Raw genomic sequence first — 20,503 nt, forward strand, 5'->3', positions numbered from 1 at the left:
TAAATTGCATGTCGACTGAATGAATGCATGCACTCGGTATAACCTAAAACTAAATTTATAACGTGTAATTGTAGGCTGACGTCATTCCCAAACTTTCCTATGAAGGTGTGGATCAGGTCTCGACAGAGACCTCTCTGTGTAAACAATCCCAGAATGATGGCTGTAAAATGGTATACTTAATCAGGCCCCTGTTAATCCCACATTTTATCAAGACAGGTCACACAACATATTACTAGACTCAAAAGAAAAAGCCTGATTGATAACCTAATGTCACCAGTTGCAACACTCAGGGGCAGTTTCCATTTCTAACATGGAAAAGGCATTTAATTTTACTGAAACAGCATGTTGCAACAGTCTTGCACCAACAGGACAATGGGGAATTGGCAAAGAGCAGCCCCTGTTCCCTCCTGGGGTAGAAGTAATCAAAGCTAAGAACATTTGGCACACTTTATCATCCAACTCCCAAATGGAGGCTCACGGTGGATATCACCTGCGGCTGAGTATATTCGCTTTCTAGGGCTGCCACAAAAAGGTACCTCAAACCCAACGGAAATCTATTGTCTTACAGTCCTGGAGGCTAGAGATCAAGGTTCCCACAGGGTCAGCTCCTTCTGAGGGCTGTAAAGGTAAATCTGTTCATGCCTCTTTCCTCACTTGGGGTGGTTTGCTGGCAATCTCTGGCACTTCTTGACTTTTAGACACCATCCAGCCTCTGCCTCATCTACGCAAGGCGTTCTCCCTGTGTCCTTCAGTTTTTCCTCTGTGCACATCGGTCTGTATGTCCAGATTTCTGCTTTTTATAAGGACGCCAGTCATACTGGATTATGGCTTACCTTAACGACCTCATTTTTTCTTTAATTTGATTACCTCTGTAAAGATGCTATTTCCAAATAAGGTCACATTCTGAGATATTGAAGGTGAGAACTTCAATATATATTTTTGGGGGGGGGGGGAGAGTGGGGGCAGGCAACTCAACCACAGCACTGAGTTCATCTTCTCCAGGGTCCATTCCCTTTTCACCTCTCTGGATTTAGTTGGTTTGGCGGATGCCTAGCTAGAGGAAAGGTTTCCTGCCTCCCCTGCAGCTAGGTAGAGGCATGTGACTAAGCTCTGGATGGTTCCATGTGAGGGCACGGATTTGTACACCTTCAGGGTCACAGCCTTTCAGAAGGGAAAATGCTTGTGTTCCATTTCTCTCTACTCAAGTCTTAAGGAGACAGAAAAAAGAATATGCAACATGAACAGCAACCTAGACCAGCACAGTCCAAAAGAATTATAAGGCAAGACTTTCAAGTTTCTAAGGAGCCATATTTGGGGTGCCTGAGTGGCTCGGTCGGTTGGGCATCTAACTCTTGATTTCAGGTTAGATCATGATCTCAGGATTGAGCCCACCATCAGGCTCCACACTCAGCGTGAGATTCTCTCTCTCCCTCTGCCCCCTCCCTTGCTGCACACGCTCTCTGAAAATAAAAAAAATAAAGTATCTAGGACTCATATTTAAAAAATAAAACAGGTGAAATGAATTTTAATATGTTTACTTAATCCAATACGTCCAGAATATTAACACTTCAATGTCTAATGATGACAAAAATAGTAATATTTTACATTCCTTTTCTGGTACTAAGCCTTTGAAGTCTGGTATGTATTTTATAGTTACAGAATACTATATCTCAATTTGAACTAGCCACATTTCAAATGCTCAAAGGCCACATGTGGCCACTGGCTACTGCAGTGCACAATGCAGCTGTGGACAGTGGCAAAAGGACATCATAGAAGGATCTGGGTCCCCGATGCATCTATGGAGCAGAGCTATCCTTGAGCTGGCCCTTGAGTGATTAAAACTTTAACTTAAGAAAACAACTTCTAGGGGTGCTTGGGTGGCTCAGTCAGCTGAGCGTCCAGCTTCAGCTCAGGTCATGATCTCACGGTTCATGAGTTCTAGCCCCGTGTCAGGCTCACTCCTGTCAGTGCGGAGCCCGCTTCAGATCCGCTGCCCCCACCGCCTCCCCACCCCTCTCCCATTCACACTCTCTCAAAAATAAATAAACATCAAAACAAAAAATTTCTATCTTATTTGACTTCAGGGTATTTGTTATAACAGCTTATCCCATACCATAATAAATATGTCTACTGGACCTCATAGAGGACACTGCAGCTTCTCACTTATGAAACGGAGAAGAATGGGTACTTCCATGAAGTCATGTGGACTCCCATGAAAAACCCCACCAAAAAAGCAGCCCCAGTTTGAAAACTGCCATGGCAACATTCTCAGCACTGGGAAATACATCTCAGAATAAGCCCATCCAAGAAGAACATGTGGTTCTTCAGAGTTTTCCTTGTTCTATTCCCACATTATAAATCTCTCCATTTCTCAGCCGTTAGCCTATGGAATAGCCCAGGGGAAAGGCAGGAGTTAGAGACCATCAGATCATTTGGCCTCCCAAGAAAATCAAAATGAAACCCTTTCAGACAGTACTTGCCAAAAAGTTAAAATATTTTTCATTAATGCAAAACCACCCTAATAACTCGACAACCAAGTTGATCACAACATGCTGACTCTCCTTGTTTAAAAGGAGGTAGGGACTCAAACAAAAGGAAAGTCAAGGCTAGTCACGTCACCTTTACAGATATGTTGGGCCTTTAGCTAATGCAGACACCTGGTGCAGTAATAAATGGAAACAACCACCTCAGTACAGAAAACATCTTTGGGTGGAAACTCAACTGAAAAGCACCACGGGATGAACTCAGAAGGAATTCCTACACTTCATTCCCAAGGAGAAGGTACATACAAGAATTTGTCACACACAAAACACTGAGGTCAGCAAGAGTTCCAAATGATTAGGTAATTAATTCAGAATAAAGTGATAAGAAGTAATAACCTAGATGATTCACTGCTTGTGTAGACTATCAGATTTCCCCAAGTGGAGGGGCCAGGTTCTGAGTTTCATACTCGTCTCCAGCTGCATCTGGAATGGATCAGGTTTAACCAAGAGTTCCTGGACTTACTGTCAGGGATAACTAAATAAAGCTGGGATCCAAGTAGCCAGCAATGAGGCTCTGTTTAGAAATACACTTTTTTGTTTTGTTTTTAGGTATAGACGTTTTTATCTGCTCCAGGGGAAGAGCAGAAGTAGCATCTATTCTCTCTTGCTTTAAAAGTTAAGATCGAAGTGTATTTTGCCTCCCAGGAAACAAACAACCCAAGATCTTGCCAGACCCTCCTCTGCCACGGGAATAACACTAACGTTGGTGAGCTCTGCCACTATCGGGAGCATTCATACAATGCAGTCATTGCCTGGGTCTTTGTGCTTAGGGCAGTAGAGCAGAATTTATCTCGTGCAGTTTAAAGCTTTGGAATTTAGGAATCAGAATGCCCCATGTCAGCAAGCGTGTGCAGCGGGCGATAGGGCAAGCTCCGGTGGCAAGCAAAGGATCTCTCTGCCATTGATCAGATGTGTGACTTTGAGCAAGCTACTTCACTCCCCTATCTTAATTTCTTTCTCTGTAAAATGTTATTATAACAATGGTGTTTACTGGAAAAAGTCTGGTAAGCATGACGTGATAAAGAGCAGGTGACGAGCTTGGTACAGTGCCTGGCATGTAGTCAGCAGGTGATAAATGAGACCTCTCCTCCTCCTTTCTGCTGTAGGTCAGCAATCAATATGTGCTTACTCTGGCTACTCATATTATGTACTAGGCAGACTAAAAAACTGTGATACTCTGGCCTCTATTAGACACTGAAAATAGTCCACAGGATAAAGAAATAATGGCACTAAAGTCATAAGCATGCATCCTGAGGTGGGCGGGGCATGGGGGGGATGTTGGGGGGATTGGGGCAAGGCTTCCGAGAAACTTCTCTGGGATGGAAAAGCCAGGAAGTACACTTTGGGTTAAACTGTGTTCCATTCCCCCCACTTCCCCAAACCCCCACCAGAACTGATAAGTTGAAGTCTGAAGTCAGTCAGAATAGGACCCGATCTAGAGACAGGGTCTTACAGAGGTAATCAAATTAAAAGGAGGTCATTAGAGTGGGCTCTAATCCAATAGGATCGTGTCCTCATAAAAAAGGGAAATTTGGACACTGAAACACACCAGGAAGAACGGGCACGTGAAGAGGAAGATGGAGATCAGGTAGGGCATCCACAAGGCAGTGATGGCCAGAAAACCAGGAGAAGCCAGGAGAGCTTGGAACAGATTTGCCCTCACAGCCCTCCCAGGAAGGGGCCCTGCCAACACCTTGAGCTCAAACTTCCAGCCTCCAGAACTGTGAGAAAATACATTTCAGTTGTTTAAGCCACTGGGTCTGTGTTTACAGCAATCCTAGGAAACTAATACAAGGTGAAATCAGGCAGCAGGCAGATTCCCCATTAGGAAGGGCTGACAAGACCTGGAAAATATGTACTATGACACAAACCTGACTGAATTTCTCCCCAGAAGTTTATGAGAGTCTCATACCTCCAACCCAAAAAAAGATCATCTCTGATGTATCTCTGATGTATTTTGACATTATGTGTCTTAAAAAAAAAGAGACTTAGCTTTACAGATTTGGCCAAGGTTCCTCTGTCAACAGAGACTTGGATTTTAAATACTCCCATGGTGTGTGTGTGTGTTTGTGTGTGTGTGTGTGTGTGTGTGTGTGTGTGTGTGTGAGTGTGTGTGAGTGTGTGTGTGTGTGTGTGTGTGTGTGTGTGTGTGTGTGTGTGTGGTGTGGAAGGGAGACTTGGGCATCTGTAAAAACTTACTGCAAATGACCAAACACTCCTTGAAAAAATACCTTGGCAGAGATGGCGATTATCGACCTTCACAAGAGCAGCTCTCTCAACAGGCAACAAATTCAAACTCCTGTCTGAGCAGGATGTGTCTGGTTCCTCAAGATTCACAGGGTGTGTGCATTTCTTTGGCTGAAAGCTGCCATCATTAGTAGCTACTACCTAAAAAGTACCGCTAATTTAATATCTCATGGAGCCAGCCATTTTGAATTGCCTTGATTTTTTTTTTTTAATGGAATGTCCGCTGCTTCCCTATTACAATGAAAAACATAATTGGGAACAAATCTTACATAAAATTAAACACACACCCACAGAGTAAACTCTGAAGGCCTCAATCGTGTTTGAGAGGCATTTCTCAAGCTTTGTTACAAAGATCTTTCAATCCCATTTCCCATCCTTCAACCTCCACCCATTTCACTCAAGGCACTAAAAATTGGCATTCGCAAAGAAATTCCAGAAGCCTGAGCATTTTTATTAACAAAGGGAAATCCCAACCTTCTTGGCCTCATTTCTCATGATGACAGCTCATTTTTCCATGTGGAACCACATGCTAGTTGCTGCAAATATGTAAAGAGGTAAAGAAGCCACTTTCAGACTGTAGTCATAAAAGATATAAATAATGATGATTTAAAGCTCTGTGCTCATTTTGTAAGCATAAAAGTCAAGTATATCCATTTTTAAAACTAGAATGAAAATTCATAGTGTTTTTATTAAAAGACTCGAGTCATGGCGTGGGCACTCTGCTGGGCTCTTGAAGTATTACTATTTTGCATGTCAAGGGCAAGTTTTTGAAACTGAGCTAGTGGCAGACTCCCGTGCATGACCCTCCCCTCCTCTCCCATCCAGTATTCCAAATCCTACCCAGCCTCAAGGACCAGAAAAAGCTCCACTTCTGTTAAGCTCTCCCAATTTTTCCCATTTCCAGTGATTCACCCCTCTGAAAATCGATAGCATGAATCGTCCAGACCCCACAATTTAACAACTGGTTGTGTCACCCCTTTACTCTCTATTGTATATATGATGTGTATTTTGCCTTAGTTACTTCCTGCATGTAAGTTTTCTCCTCCCATCCTGGTTTGTGAGCTTCTTAAAGAATCATACCTCACATTTCTCCTATATGCTCTCTAGTATCTAACCCAAGTTTAAGGATACCCAAAATAAAGTTACACATGTCAAATGAAAAATGTCATCTACCGAAGGGCAGGGGTTTAGCTTCATAATTCTCTTCAGCCTCTGTGGGTTACGGTAGGCTCCCAAGTATGTTTAGGGACAAAAGCAACCAGACAATGACAGAATCTAACCACAGCCCACAGAATTGGGCTCATCCCCCTATTATACTCACATAAACCTGACCTTGATTTGGTAGCCATAGGAGTCAAGTGTTCCAGAAAGGAACTTGGATTAAATCTCTACCGGCATGATGGTCCCGGAGCAGCACAGTGACCTTAAAGGCATCCACAGGGGTCTCCTTTGGGTCACTCTTGTCCTTTTTCACTCCTGGGTTTTGCTCTCAGTAGCCTCAAACTGATCTGGCTGTAGACCTCCCAGACACAGGCTGGCTGAAATGTGATCATACCAGTGGGTCACCTGCCTTCTCTTTATGAAAGCATGAACATGATCTGCTGTCCCTCTTCTTCCTACCCCCCAGAAATACAAAGAACTCTTTCTTTTCCCTTCTCCTTTCAGACTCACACAAAGACAAGAAGGAAAATTTGATGGCTGATGGTTTAGGATGGTTATTTCAGAAAGACCACTCACTTTAGGAAAAGATTACAGTTCAGCTTATTTAACTGAACAGTTTAAAACCTGTTTTTCATGTAACAAGTGACATGCATGTGCACATACACAATACCAAAAAAATTCAAACCAAAAGGCACACATTGCAAAGCAAGCCGACCTCCCCCAGCTACCCCCAGCTCTCAGTTTCCCTCCTCAGAGGCAGCAGCTATTATCAGATTATTCTGCCCTCCTGGCTATAGACACTTTTCAAACCCTACTTTTGATCATGGATTTCTGATTAAGAGAAGGAAGTATCTAACAATCATCTCCTGAATGCCAGGCCCTAAGATATGTGTTTTACATACATTAGCACATAGAACCTTCACAACAACTTTGGAAGGCTAATGTTATTTTCTCCACTTTTTGGGTGTGGAACCTGAGGGTCAGGAAAGGTAAGAGACTTGCACAAGGTCACCAGCCTCGGTCCAAAGTCACTTTCCAAACTGCTGACTGGATGAAATGGTTTTCAAGGTCAAATCTCCATCCAAATTTCCTTTTAGAAAGCCTGTGCTCTGTAACTGGGTTCCGATATCAGAAAAACTGATTGTACAAAGTAGAGCTCTAAGAACCCAGACAAGTTACCATACCTCTCTAGGTCTCAGTTTTTCCATCTGTAAAATGAGTCTAAGTGTAATACCTACCACATAAGGTTTGTGGCAAGATTCACTGAATTTCACACAATGAGCTTTGGATGGTACCTGATACAGAGTCAATTACTTCCTAACAGTTATTATCACACGGCTGATTGACAAATGGACAAACAGACCCAAAATTTGATGTTCTGATCAAATGTCAAAAGCAATTCGATATTGTCTGGCCCCATGGTAACAATTTCTTTTGCTCACTCGTCCAAGCTGCTCCTCTAACATTTCTTCTCTTAGCACTAACTTCCAAAATCACAGTCTCTCTGCTGCCAAATCCCAGAAGCTTTTAATAGTGTTATTATTGTGTTTTTTTAATCACTGCAACAGTTCCATTTTTATTTAAAAACTAGATTCCAGCAACACCCTCCCAACTGATGCCAGTTTTTAATTTTTTAAACCAAAAGTTTATGTGTCTATCACTTCCCCGTACCCCAGTTCATATATCATGGAACTCTAGACTGATTAAATTTTGCTAAAATAATCTCAACTGTATAAATGGAAGCTACCCAAATTCCCCTAGAATGGAAAAGACATTTGTTAACCTGGTCACACAATGTACTAACCCATCCATATCTGGGCAACGCTCTCCATCTAATTGCCTTTTTGTTCTCACTGAAAGCCAGATGAGATCTGTAGGCCGTAGTATCATAGGGCCAGCAGATGAGGAGGCTGAAGTCGGTTTCTCAGGGGAGTAACAGGGGCAAGGGGCTAAGGAAGACCGATGACAACCGAGGCTCTCAGTGGCCAAAGACAAATTAGATGCTTCTGGCCAAGTCACTTCACATTGTCTAAGTTCCACTTAACTTACTTTCAATTAAGGTGAAACCCAACTTTTTCTCAAAATCCCTTTCTGCCTCTAACCTCTAAGCGAGACAAAAATTTGCAACCATCCCACAAGCATCTCGACCAGTCTGGACTTTATCAGGGCAGTAAGTTACATGTCAAGATGCAGCCTCAAAAGATAAGCTTCAGCCAAAAGGAGGTGTGTGCATTTAACATGTGAGCCACAAAAGATGCACCCTCCATTTACCGGAAAAATGCACCTGTGCCAAGCTGTCTTAGAACTCACGGCAAAACAATAAAATCCAGGTTCACCTTAATTACCTCATGGGAAAGGATAGCCACGCAAGCCCATTGTAAGGGTGACACATCTGGGCTTCCACCTGAGACTCTTCCATGAGCTTCTCCCATTCAATAATTCTGCCCAAAGGATGGGGAGTTCAGCTAGTACAAGACCGGAGTCCCAGCAGGGTTTATGAGAAGACCGTTTGTTAAGATATCATGTGTATAATCCTCTCCAGTTTCTCCTGTGGGAGACTTTGTTTCATAATCCTGACATCATAACGGGTTCCTCCAATCCAAAATCTTTTATGATGGATAACAAATGAGTGAGAACCCCAAGAATTCAGGGGGAGTAAAGGTGTTGTTTTACCACAAAAGCCTTAACAGAGTTAAAAAAAAAAAATTTTCCTAAGGCCAAAGATGAACCAAGCTAATATGTCATTCCTTAACTACTCCCACGAGACTAGCTTCCTCCAAAAATGGCATTCCGAATCAGATTCGGGGGACTTTGGAAATGCTGAGGTTTTTACTGATTCTTTTCTTTAAGATATTTAATTTGACTCTTCCTTTCTCTACAAGACACAGACGCCAGGAATAAAGAAGTCATTCTTGAAAGCTGTTCGCACAAACAGCAAAGAACCTAGAGCATGCCATTCACAAAAGCCACGCTGAGTTGAGGCCCAGAGTGTTCCTGGCTCCTGTAGTTGATTAACCCAGTGCCTTATCAAGGTAGGAATGGAGGGCTGTTCCTGCCGCCTCAGGAGAGTGAGAGTGGAGTAGGCAGACAGTGAGTCATGCAGCATACTTACGTCGCTCTTCCTGAACTTGGCTTTCAAGCTCTTCATGTTTAGTCCATTCAGCTTTCCAAACCTCTAGAGATTTTCAACACCTAAGCAGAGAATGAATAAAAGAAAGAAATTAACTATTTAGGTTTCCAGATAAACACTACAGATATTCCCTCCTGCTAGGATTACAGCTTTTTGGCCATGGGCCACTGGGGTTGAGTTAGAAAGGTGTTCAGAATTAGAACCTAAGAAGTGGTAAAGAATGTGTTGTTTCACTCACGATATAGTCTCTAGAAGCTTCGGACATTTTCAAGTTAACCGAATCTAAGTTTTATCCAAACTTCCAAAACGTTAACAGAACAAGTTTAACTGTCATTGTACAAAATACAGTATCTGCGTGCAGCATGAGTTCCTATACGTGCTGTTCATGTTTTAATCCTACCATCCACCTCCTTTTGAAGGGCCACAATAGTAAAGAATGAGAAGGAAAACAGTTCATATTCCAGATGCCATTCATTCCATATTTATTTTTCTCAGTGTGGTTTCTTTTTTTCCTCCTAAATGCACGCACAAGGCAGTTAGTAAAAAAAAAAAAAAAAAAATGCCAGGAACAACAAAACCTCCCTCTTCAAATACCTCATTCTGCAGGAAGCTGCTCTAAACAATGAAAAAGGCTCCCTTCCCCCACCCCCAAGGTCCTCGTGGGACCCAGCAATTCCAAGTTTGAGCTGGCAGAGTCTTAAGAAATCCCCTCATTTAGGAGTTCTGGGGTCCCCTGCAAAGTGAACGTGACTTTTTAAAAGTATTATATATGTACTTTTTTTTTTTTTCCAGGGAAGACAGTTCCTAGTTTTCATCAGATCCTGCAAGGAGTTGTCACCCTTCAAAAGTGAAGACTATTGATCCAGGCTAAGTGCCTCATGTTTCAGAGGTAGCAGTGAAGCCACAGAGAAGTCAGGAAACTTGCCACCGGCCAAAAGCCTGCTTATGATGGAATTGACAATCAGACCAGTAGTTGAACGCTTTTCCCACTGCCCTGTAGCTTGAAAACTAAAACCCAAAAGCAGAATCCTGTGCTAAAACACGGTACAGACTTTATCTCTTTCACCCTTAAAACTGGAAAATTACAGAGTGTGGAACCTTTGCATTTAGGTCAAAAGGGCAAGAAAATCTGTATGCAAGTTCCCAACACGTAGCAAGCACTCTCTAAATGTAACTTCGAGCCTCACCTGACAAAGTGAGAACAGATGAACCTTAGCAGTACTGTCCATTTGGGCACGAAGGAAGAGCGGTCCCATGTTTACCCTTGCTGGACATTATTTTTCAAAAGCCTTTCAAAGCCATCTCTGTTCCTCTATCGCCCTTATCATTCTGGACTAAACGGATTTGAAGCAACAAAGGGAAAAAAACCAAGCCACTGAATGGCTGTACTCCTCCTTCCTTGTGTCTTCATCACTGCCTCCAGAAGTTGTCCAGCAACTCTCTGGCTTCAAACATTGTTTACTTTCATTTTCACTGCTGTCATTAAGCAGGGCCTTTGGATGAAGGGCACAAAAACCCAGTCATCAGAAAGCCCTTCGGTGACATTAATCTGGAGGCCACACCATTACTGCAGCCTCACCGTGGTCTCTTCCAATCTTCCCCGCCTGGGCAGGAGTGACTGAATGTGTTACCTTGGAAACCATACACGCTATAATTAGCCCTTGTTAATTGCCAAGTATTTAGCCACAGGCTGGGCTGGTACCTGAAAAGCAAAGTGCAAACTCCCGGACAGTGTTTCTCACCACTGGCTCCTCATTAATCTGAATCACAAGGACATGGGGACAATTTGCTAAAGGCCAAATCCTAGTCCACATCCTATGGAAACTGAACCTCAGGAAGCAGGGCTCAGGCATGTCCTTGGTTGAATCTTTTGTTCGGTAAGGTTTGAGAATCTTTTTTTTTTAATCTAGGGGGGTGGGGAACAAGCATGGGCTTGTACTTGTGAGAAGGGAAGGGGCAGAGAGAAAGGAAGAGAGAGAATCCCGAGCAGGCTCCATACCTGCAGTGCAGAACCCCAGGGTGGGACTCAAACCCACAAACCATGATATCAAGGCCTGAGCCCTAGTTGGATGTTTAACCGACTGAGCCACCCAGGCACCCGGAGCTTTGAGAATCTTTTTTTTTTTTTTAATTTTTTTTTTAACATTTATTTTTGAGACAGAGAGAGACAGAGCATGAACAGGGGAGGGTCAGAGAGGGAGACACAGAATCTGAAACAGGCTCCAGGCTCTGAGCTGTCAGCACAGAGCCCGACGCAGGGCTCGAACTCACGGACCGTGAGATCATGACCTGAGCCGAAGTCGGACGCTTAACCGACCGAGCCACCCAGGCGCCCCGAGAATCTTGAAGTAAGGTAGATGAGGCAGGGAATACACTCATCAAAGTTATGCTGCATCATTTAACAACCCTTTTTTGTGTCAATGCAAACCACCTTTTGATGAATCCAAGTAGAAATAACGATAATCAGATATTCCCCAACTGCCACTGGCTCACAGTTCTCCCAAAAATGGCAGTCATCCTTTGAGTTCAATTCCTTCCACCTTTGGGTGAAATGCTAATAACCAAGGAAAGAAGCCCAATCTATGCAAGAGGAAAGGGAGAAAGGGAAGACAAGGTTTTCAAAGGCCACAAACTGTGTAGCCCACCAAGGTGGAACCACCCAAAGCATTCCTTCAGTTCTGGAACACAATGTCTTAGGCAATGGTGGGTAAGACTATTATTTGAGCTCATTAAGTTTTTTGTGGGTGTTGTGCTTTTTCTTGTGTGTTTTTCTTTGACTTTTTTTTTTTTTTTTTTTAGCATGGCAATGAAAACATGCAAACTCTTATTTGAAGAGGATTAAGTAAATAAAGCACTTAATTCCAAAAATTCCCAGAGGCAGGCAGATACTAGCTGTGAAATGAATGTCTTCCTGGAGTCATGGGTCTGGGTGTGTGATAGCTGGGTGGTCCATAGGTACAACTTCCAGATGATAGAGATAGGGATCAAGGGTAAAGAGGTTCTGGAAGCCTACAGAATAGTAATTTTAGACACAGGAACTGTAGCTGGGGAGAGGGGGTAATGATAGTAATAGGTCACTGTCTTCCTGGTATTCACAAGAGGATCTAACATCTGGAAGTCATGACTAATGGTAGTAACCTGCCCCTGACAGGGTGCTGGGTTCTGTCTGCCCCAGCACCTTCTCTTCCCCAAGAAGACCCACAAGTAAATCAGGGACTTGACTTCCTTGGGTCAGCTGGAATCTTACTGCTCCAATTCCCAAATCCAGACTTCCAAAGCTCAGATTGGGTTATAGCCTATCTTGAGCACAAGTGATATCTATCAGTAGATCTAGGCTACACTGATAGCCGTCCTTGGACAAGTCACTTAATCAAGACGACTTACTTCAAAAGGGCTGCAGTGAAGCTTAATTAACTGTGCACCAGCCTAATTTGGATAGTACAAAAAGGCAACATGTGACACATATATGGGAAAAACTGTAAGTACTCCCGTTTCAAGAATAAAGCACATCCCACTCACCAAGCAGAAATATTCGTTTACTAACATTTGCTTGTCACTGGAACATGGCTCCCATTGCTATCACCAGTCATCAAATCACATCAAGTCAACTGATGAGGACGAACAGTGCAGGAGGAGGAGTGCATGAGGACTTACTACCTTCTCATCTGAAAGACTGCATCCAACAAACAGGCTTTATTAATCCATGTTCCCTTTAAAGCTCTCAATCAAAGCTTAACCGGAGGTACCTTTATCTGCTAATTCTAGCCTGAATCAAGAAACCTTGGTATGAGCCTATAGAGCTTTATTATGAATGTTAGACTTCTTTATTAAAAATAACTCAGAATATGGAGTTTCCTTTTGGGGAGATGAAATCTTCTAAATCTGTTGTCATGATGACTCCATAACCTGTGAACATACCAAAACCATTCAATTATACACTTCAAGTGGGTTAACAGAAAAGACTGTGAGTTCTATCTCAACAAAGCACACCTTACTAATCTCCACTACCTTCTCCAATCCTTAGAGTTAGGAAAATTCCAGGTTAGAAATCTCTGGACTGAACTGAAAGAGAACTTCAAAGGAACATGGGTTAACCAGCAATACCCATAACACTAAAATGTGGCTGCTCCTAGATGTTCTTTATTTAGCTATTTCTCTACCACAACCCACCCAACTGAAGTGGTCAGAAAGACGTTCCTCTATTTTCCAGCTACGTCTACTCCCACTCACTCCCACCCCCACATATGACCCAGGGATTATTTCATAAGGCGATGTTGCCAATTACATCAGCATAGGAGAGTCCTCTTGGAGCCCCAGCCAGTATTCTATTTCCATAATCACAAGTGAGACTCAGAAATCTGTAATTTTTTTTTTAACTCCTCGGGTGATTTGGATGCTCAACGAGATTGGTGAAACACTGTCCTAGACTCAGTGATATTGTACCTATAACTGACACTTTCATTAAAAAAATAAACTAGAGGGGCACCTCGGTGGCTCAGTATGTTAAGCATCTAATGTGACTTCGGCTCAGGTCATGATCTCATGATTTGTGAGTTCAAGCCCAGCGTCTGTACTGGCAGCTCAGAGCCTGGAGCCTGCTTCAGAATCTGTGTCTCCCTTTCTCTCTGCTCCTTCCTCACTCACGCTCTGCCTCTCTCAAAAATAAATAGATGTTAAAAAAATTTTTTTTTAATAAACTGGAGACATTATACAAGTAGGTATGTGTTCACTGAATGTGTCTGAATCTTTCACAATACTGGGGTGTGCAGGAGGAGGGTGTGGAAGAGAGCCCTCTGTATTCGAAATCCTACAAGAGCAGCTAGCTGGCTACCCATGGCCACCAGGAGCAATATTAACTCGCAAAGGCAACTGGCAGCTGGACACACATGTATGTTTTCCTGGATCCCAAGAAAACATCCGCATCTAAGGCACCATACCATAGGGTTCAAGGGCAGTGGTTTAAAATTGTTCCCTCTGAATCACTGCAACATTAGAGAAGCAGAATAAATAACAATGTCGTGTGCCTAATTATTCCTCCCATCATGGAATGTGGAGATACTTCTATGAATCCTTAGCAACACTGCAACACTAATGCACACCCCAGATGGGCCTCAGGGGGTTTTCTGAGGAACACTGGGCTTAAAATCCCCAGCACTGAACAATGCATTGAAACAAATGTAAGGAACTAAAATTAAAATACTTCTCTCCTGGCCAGCACCTACCTCTTCTCCCTTAAGTACTTGTTTCCTCAGACAATAATCTCTCTTCAACAAAGATGGAATTTTAACCAAAAGCTGTATAAACACTCAATTCTCTCAATCTGGCAAAACAAATACATTCTGCAAAAGGTCTCTCCAGATCAACTTTCCCAGTAAGTTGATGCTGACAACACAGCACCTCATGCTATCCAAACTGCTCCTGGGGTTAGAAGCTGCAAGTCTCTGCCTGTGTCCAGGACTAGGTCACTATTTCTGGAATAAAGAACATCAAATGGGAACCAGAGGTCAGTAAGTCCTGTTCCCCTTCACCTGATTTTATCCACAGCTGACATGTTCTTATCTCAGTAAGATAGGATTTTAAACACACGTTTAGGTTATGAGAACTCTCAGCAGACACTATGGAGGACTCAAAACTGACCAAGGGTGCGACAGCTAATAATTAGGTGTCAAATACTGCAGGAATTCAAAGAGTGGAAATCTTAGAGGCCTGGGAAAAATCAGAGAAGTCTTTACTGCAGGGGAAGGGATGTAACTGGCCTTAAAGGAAACTCAGGATTTGGGCAACCTGATGAAGAAAGGCCATCTTGTCTAACCTTTCCCACAAGACGGGGCATGTCCACCTTAGATTTTCTAGGCAAAGGTCAGACACTGGTCTGATCTCTTTAAGCAGTCCTAGAAGCTTCTCTCAGGGGGTTGCGTAGGCATGGTGGGAATCATTGCATGGCTCCTTCCAAAGAAGGACCTTCCCCCAATCTCCACAAGCTCTGACCCTTTTACAACCTGGACGTGAGTGAGGAGTGCAAGAGTCCCATTACCAGTTTTCAGCAAATTTGAAAATGTGCATCTCAGGCTGCTTACTTATTTTAGGGTGGAGGGTTTTCCCAGTAGGATTTTCATTTTGCTTCCACTTGGACACTGGCCATCAGCATACAATCAGTAAATGTTTCGCAAATGTATGTGTGGAACAAAGACATAGGTTAGGCGCCCGACTAGCCAACAGACTTCACCTTTGACCTCAGGAAAGCTCTCTTTGGTCCCAAAGGCACTGGGTTAGCTGCACTGGAATCCGAGGAAAGGCAATATGACTAGATTTCACCATGTACATAAGAAAGCACTAAAGTAAAACAAACAACAACAAAAAAACCATTCGGTCAATGAAGTCTTAATAGGTTGCCCTTTTTTCTGTCCTGCCTGCCCTCTTCTCTGGGTCACACTCCATATCCAGCACCTCCCCAGCCACATACTTGAGCTCAGCCATGAGAACCACCCATTTTGAATAAAGGAATGTAAGAGTCAACAGAGAGCAAGGACCATCAGGTAGAACCCTGGGGGCAAGTTCTCAGAATAGAGATTTTACCAGCCCCATAGGAGAGAGCTATGGGTCAGGCCAAGGAGTCCCCCCAGATCAACACGGCTGCTCTGTTACTTTGCGTGAGATTCTACCACTTCTAGTCAAGGAGCTTCTCAATAAGGAAAAAGTCCATCCCAAATGGGTCCAAGCCTTCAACTCTAACTTCATCCCAAACGGGTCCAAGCCTTCAACTCTAACTTCAGCAAGACTCTCTCTATAGTCAACACTCAAAGTTCACTATGGCTGAGCAAATGAATGGTGGAGGAATGAATGAATGCATGGGCACTAAGTGCTAAGTTGGAAACACAAAGATACAAAAGATATTTCATTCCAAAGCAAGTGGCCAGTATAAGATGCAGATTTTCAAAGGATTTAGCCAAAAAAAGAACTCTTGAAGCCCTTACATCTGGAGTCTAACAGGGTCAATGTGTGTGGCGACTGGAGAGTCTCTTTCTCTGAGATGAACTAGACACTGATCTCCCCCTACTGTGCCCACTCTACCCCCAGTTTTGCCACGGAAACCCTGGGGAGACCAGCAGCCCTGACAGCTAGATGAAGCAGCGAGCCACCAGGAGAAAATGAGGAAAGAGATCTTTTCTTTTAAATCATAGTTGAACTTTTTATTATTATTTAAGTTCAACATTCTAAGTTCTAAATTAAGGGTATTTAGCAGGGGTGAAGGGTGGGTGAAATGGGTGAAGGGGATCAAGACGTCAAACCAGGGTCAAACTTCCAGTTCTAAAATAAGTTGTTGAGGACGTAAGGTACAGCATGGGGACTATAGTTAATAACATCGTGTTGCATATTTGAAAGTTGCTAAGAAAGTCCATCTTAAAAGTATTTTGTAACTACCCATGGTGAAGGGGCATTAAAGAAAGCTGCTTTATGATTACATCTTAGGAGGCATATTTATTCAGCAAACCAGATACATATGAATAAATAAATGAATGTCAAACAAGCAACTTTTACTGGGCATTAATTACCGGCTAGGTGCTTTCATATAGTATTCTTTCTTACGAACTAAGGTGCAGGCTTGTTAAATGATTACTCAGATGATAAGGAAAAGAAAGTTTAGGGGGAAAAAAGACAAAAGCAATAGTTTTCATTTTGGCAGTGGATCCTTTCTAAAATACTCTAATATTTCACTTTTTTTCCCCCAAGAAAATAAATGACCGCATTCTTTTTAAATTGTAAACGTCTTTCAGATAGCGTATCATAGTAATCATGTGATAAAACTCTCTTGAGAACATTAATCTCCTTCAATAAATTCACAACTTGCCTTTATCCAGAGGACGACACTTCTCTTGTGAAACAAATACATCATTCTTCCTTAAAAATAAAACCTGCCATCAACCAGAACCAATCTAGGTCCATGAATCAGTCGGGGCCAGCAGCACGGATATAAAAGTGGCCAGCGCTCTGGCAACATTACTATCTCATCTGTCAAATCTGCTACTCACATGCTCCAATAAGCCTACCAAAGAAAAGCCCCAAGGTTACCTCATGCCCTAAATCCATCCAATTTAAAAAGCATGGGCTTAATCAAGACAAACTACTTCTGGAATACAAAAACCATCCTAAGACTAAGAAATTCCATGTGATTATCCCTCATGTTGAGACTATTTTTAGATCCCCCAAATGCCTTTCCAATTCTGCATTTTCTTGATCTTTGATGTTGATGTCAATAGCACCATCTAAACATACTGCTGTGTTCATCTTTCCAGAAAAAAAAAAAAAAAAAAAAAGATGCTCCGCGCAGAGCTAATAATCAAGTCGAAATGGCAAGTCACGTGTGCCATGAACTTAAGCTTCTTCCTCCCAGTCTACTCCTTTGGCCTCACCCATCTTGAAACCCAAAAGAACCAATTGAGTTTAAAAATACAGATCCAGGGGGCACCTGGGTGGCTCAGTCAGTTAAGTGTCTGGCTCTTGATTTCAGCTCCGATCATAGTCTCTCTTTGGGGAGATCGAGCCCCACAGTGGGCTCTGTGCTGACCATGCAGAGCCTACTTGGGATTCTCTTTTTCTCCCTCTTGGCCTCTCCCCCACTCTCTTTCTCTCTCAAAATAAACTTATATATATATATATATATATATATATATATATATATATATATATACACACACACATATATGTATACATTTTATATATGTATATGTACATGTGTGTGTGTATATATATATATATATATATATAATCTCCATCCAATACTCAAACATTACTGGTGAACATATAAAATGTGGAAAACAAAAAGCCACCGTGGAAAGCAGTTTTTACGAAGCTAAGTATAAACTTACCATACAACCCAGCAATTCCACTCCTGCGGGATCTTGCCAAGAGAAATGAAAACATATGTCCACACAAAGATTTGTACACAAATGTTGATAGCAGTATTCATAATTGCAAAACAAGTGGAAACCACTGAAATAGCTATCAGTTAGGTAAACAAAGTATGGCATTCCAACACGAAGGAATAATACTATCAAGTACTAAAAAGGAACAAAGTATCAGTACATGTTGCACCATGGATGGAACTCAAAACCATCGTGCTAAGTGATGGTCAGACATAGAAGACCACACATTATAAGATTCCATTTGTAGGACATGTCTAAAAAAGGCAAATTTATAGAGACCAAGTGGCTTAGTGGTTGCCTGGGGCTGGAAGTGGTAACAGATTGCAAATGGGCATGAGGGATCTTTTTGGGGTGAGGGAAAGGTTTTAAAACTGGATTCTGGTAATGGCTGTACAACAATAAGCTTCCAAAATTATTAAACTGTAGGTTAAAATTGGTAAATTTTATGAAATATACTCATGGGTCAATGAAGCCGGTTTTTTAACTATCAAATACATAAAGTGAAAAAGGGGGCCATCTGCCAAGTTAGGTAGTGAAAAATGTCTTTAGAGGAAGTGAGAGGGTAGGGTTCCATTTATGGTTATATTTAATTCTTGTTTTTACGCTAGAAAAACTTAATTGTCAAACATTGGCTTACCGCAGATTTCATCGGTTCTCTTACTTTCAAAATGGGGAGGACTTGGACTCCACATTCTGGAATGTTGGAAATGTCATTACAGAGATCACAATGGTTTTGTTTGGACTGTTCAATTTCTTTACCCATATATCCAGGGCCTCAAATACGTTTCAGAACAAGGGAAAAATATGTTAATAACTCAGATTCCATGTCTTAGGGCCCAGGAGCAGGACTAGAGGGTAGATGCAGAACACAAAAATTATTTCTGCTGCCCAACGGTCATGTTTGGACATTACTTGAACATCGTGCATTCAAAAAAGAATGTTCCTCATCTCGGTCCAACAGGGGTGGTGGGGGCTGCTCACTTGAAGGCAGGGCTCATTTCCTTTGACATAATGGGGTTACTTTGCATGCTGCAGTGCCCTGCCTTCTTCTGACAACCGCACCCCACCTCCTTTAAAAAAAAAAATCCCTCCAAGGTGTCACCCTCCTCCGACCTGGCTGTTTTCTGACCATGGGTACTCCCTGAGAGATGGGAATGTGTCTTTGGCAAGGCTACTAGGAGATTCTCCCTGGGATTTCAGGAGGAGGGTAGAGGTAGGGGACAGGGGAGGGAGAGAAGAGGGAGGAAAAGGAAGGGAGACAGGAAGGGAATGAAAGGGGGTGACAGAGAAGGAGGGAGAGACCTTCCTCTCTGGTGGAGAAATGGGAAAGCATGGGCCTGGCAGCAGCCCCAGCCGGGTACAGAGAGCTGGTTTGAGAAAAGAACCAAAAAGGTCCCTGAGGGCCTGAAGGGGCTTCTACCCTTTGAGCACAGGATTTGGGGTCACATGAGTCAGGACACTCTCCTTGTAGCCCAAGCTGGGTGTCTGTCAAAGAGACAAATCCTCATAGTGGATCTTGCTCAGGCTGTCATCTTGGATGCCACAGTAAAAGGGGACCTAGAACTTCAACATTTCTGTCTGATCACCTCCTTTCTGAAGTCAGGAGCTAAATTCACTTCAGGGACCTCCAGAAGCGAAATACACACTCTTTGGAGTCAAACTGGGCTGAACACAACAGATGACCTACAACGTCCCCTGTTGAACCCACAGGTAAGGAAGAGCAATTTTATCATTCATTCCTTTGGCTATCAGCTGCTCCCTGGTGTATTCTGCCCCAGGCAGCAGGCCCTGGCCCACCCCCACCCCATGTACTCCATGCTGTATTCACCTCCAACACTGCAATCACCCCAGAAGACCTCTGCAGCAGGCCCAGAGTGGGTCTTTGGGCTATTTCCATTCCGAAAGGCTGTGCTGCTCTTTGACTCTTCTACAGGAACCAGCCAACAACTAAAAGAATCACAATTAACTGGACACGAATAGCATTAGACTATTTTAAACCCTCATGAAATAAAAAGCCACCGTAATAGCTGGGTCCAAGAGGGACCCCGTGCTGCCAATGAGGTGCACCTGACCTCCTCTGCTCCACGGGGGACCTGGGTGCACAGAGCTGAGGGGGACCGGGGAGGGAGACCGGGAAGCTGCTTGGAGCTGAGGCTAAGGAGGAATAAGGAAAACCTTGAGGATAGGTGGGAACAAGGGGAAAGGAGCAGGGCGCTGGGGCGGCTCAGCTGGACCAGGAGGCCTCGGGGCGCAAGGATAATCCTCCAGGCAGTTAATCCTTGAATATCGCTGAAGATGGGATATGCAAACATGCTGCCAATCACCCCAATTTATTCTAAACAAGACACCTGGAAGAGAAGCCTAATGGGGTGGCTCAATCAAGGCACCATACCCCAGGGGCTATGCGAGCCTGGATCTGCCACACCCCTGCCCTGGCAGTGCGCAAGAAGAGCCTCTCCAACCTTTTCCCATTAGTCTGTTCCGTGTCTGTGCCAGAT

At 43.1% G+C, this 20,503-nt stretch overlaps 1 protein-coding gene across 4 annotated transcripts in view; it reads right to left on the minus strand.

Moving 5' to 3' along the window:
• The window catches only part of RAI14 (retinoic acid induced 14), a 144,991-nt gene that overhangs the window by 111,600 nt on the left and 12,888 nt on the right, over positions 1–20,503 (minus strand). For 2 of the 4 annotated variants that reach the window (XM_047836667.1, XM_047836424.1), the window contains exon 2: positions 9,064–9,143. In XM_047836667.1, coding sequence (XP_047692623.1) covers positions 9,064–9,099 — 36 coding nt within the window. In that variant the 5' untranslated portion in view covers positions 9,100–9,143. Of the gene's footprint in view, positions 1–9,063; positions 9,144–9,319; positions 9,408–18,642; positions 18,694–20,503 lie in introns of those variants that run through there. The other 2 variants (XM_047836504.1, XM_047836586.1) reach the window with 2 other exon arrangements.

The sequence above is a fragment of the Prionailurus viverrinus genome, chromosome A1 (genome assembly GCF_022837055.1).
Source record: "Prionailurus viverrinus isolate Anna chromosome A1, UM_Priviv_1.0, whole genome shotgun sequence".
Classification (NCBI taxonomy): domain Eukaryota; kingdom Metazoa; phylum Chordata; class Mammalia; order Carnivora; family Felidae; genus Prionailurus; species Prionailurus viverrinus.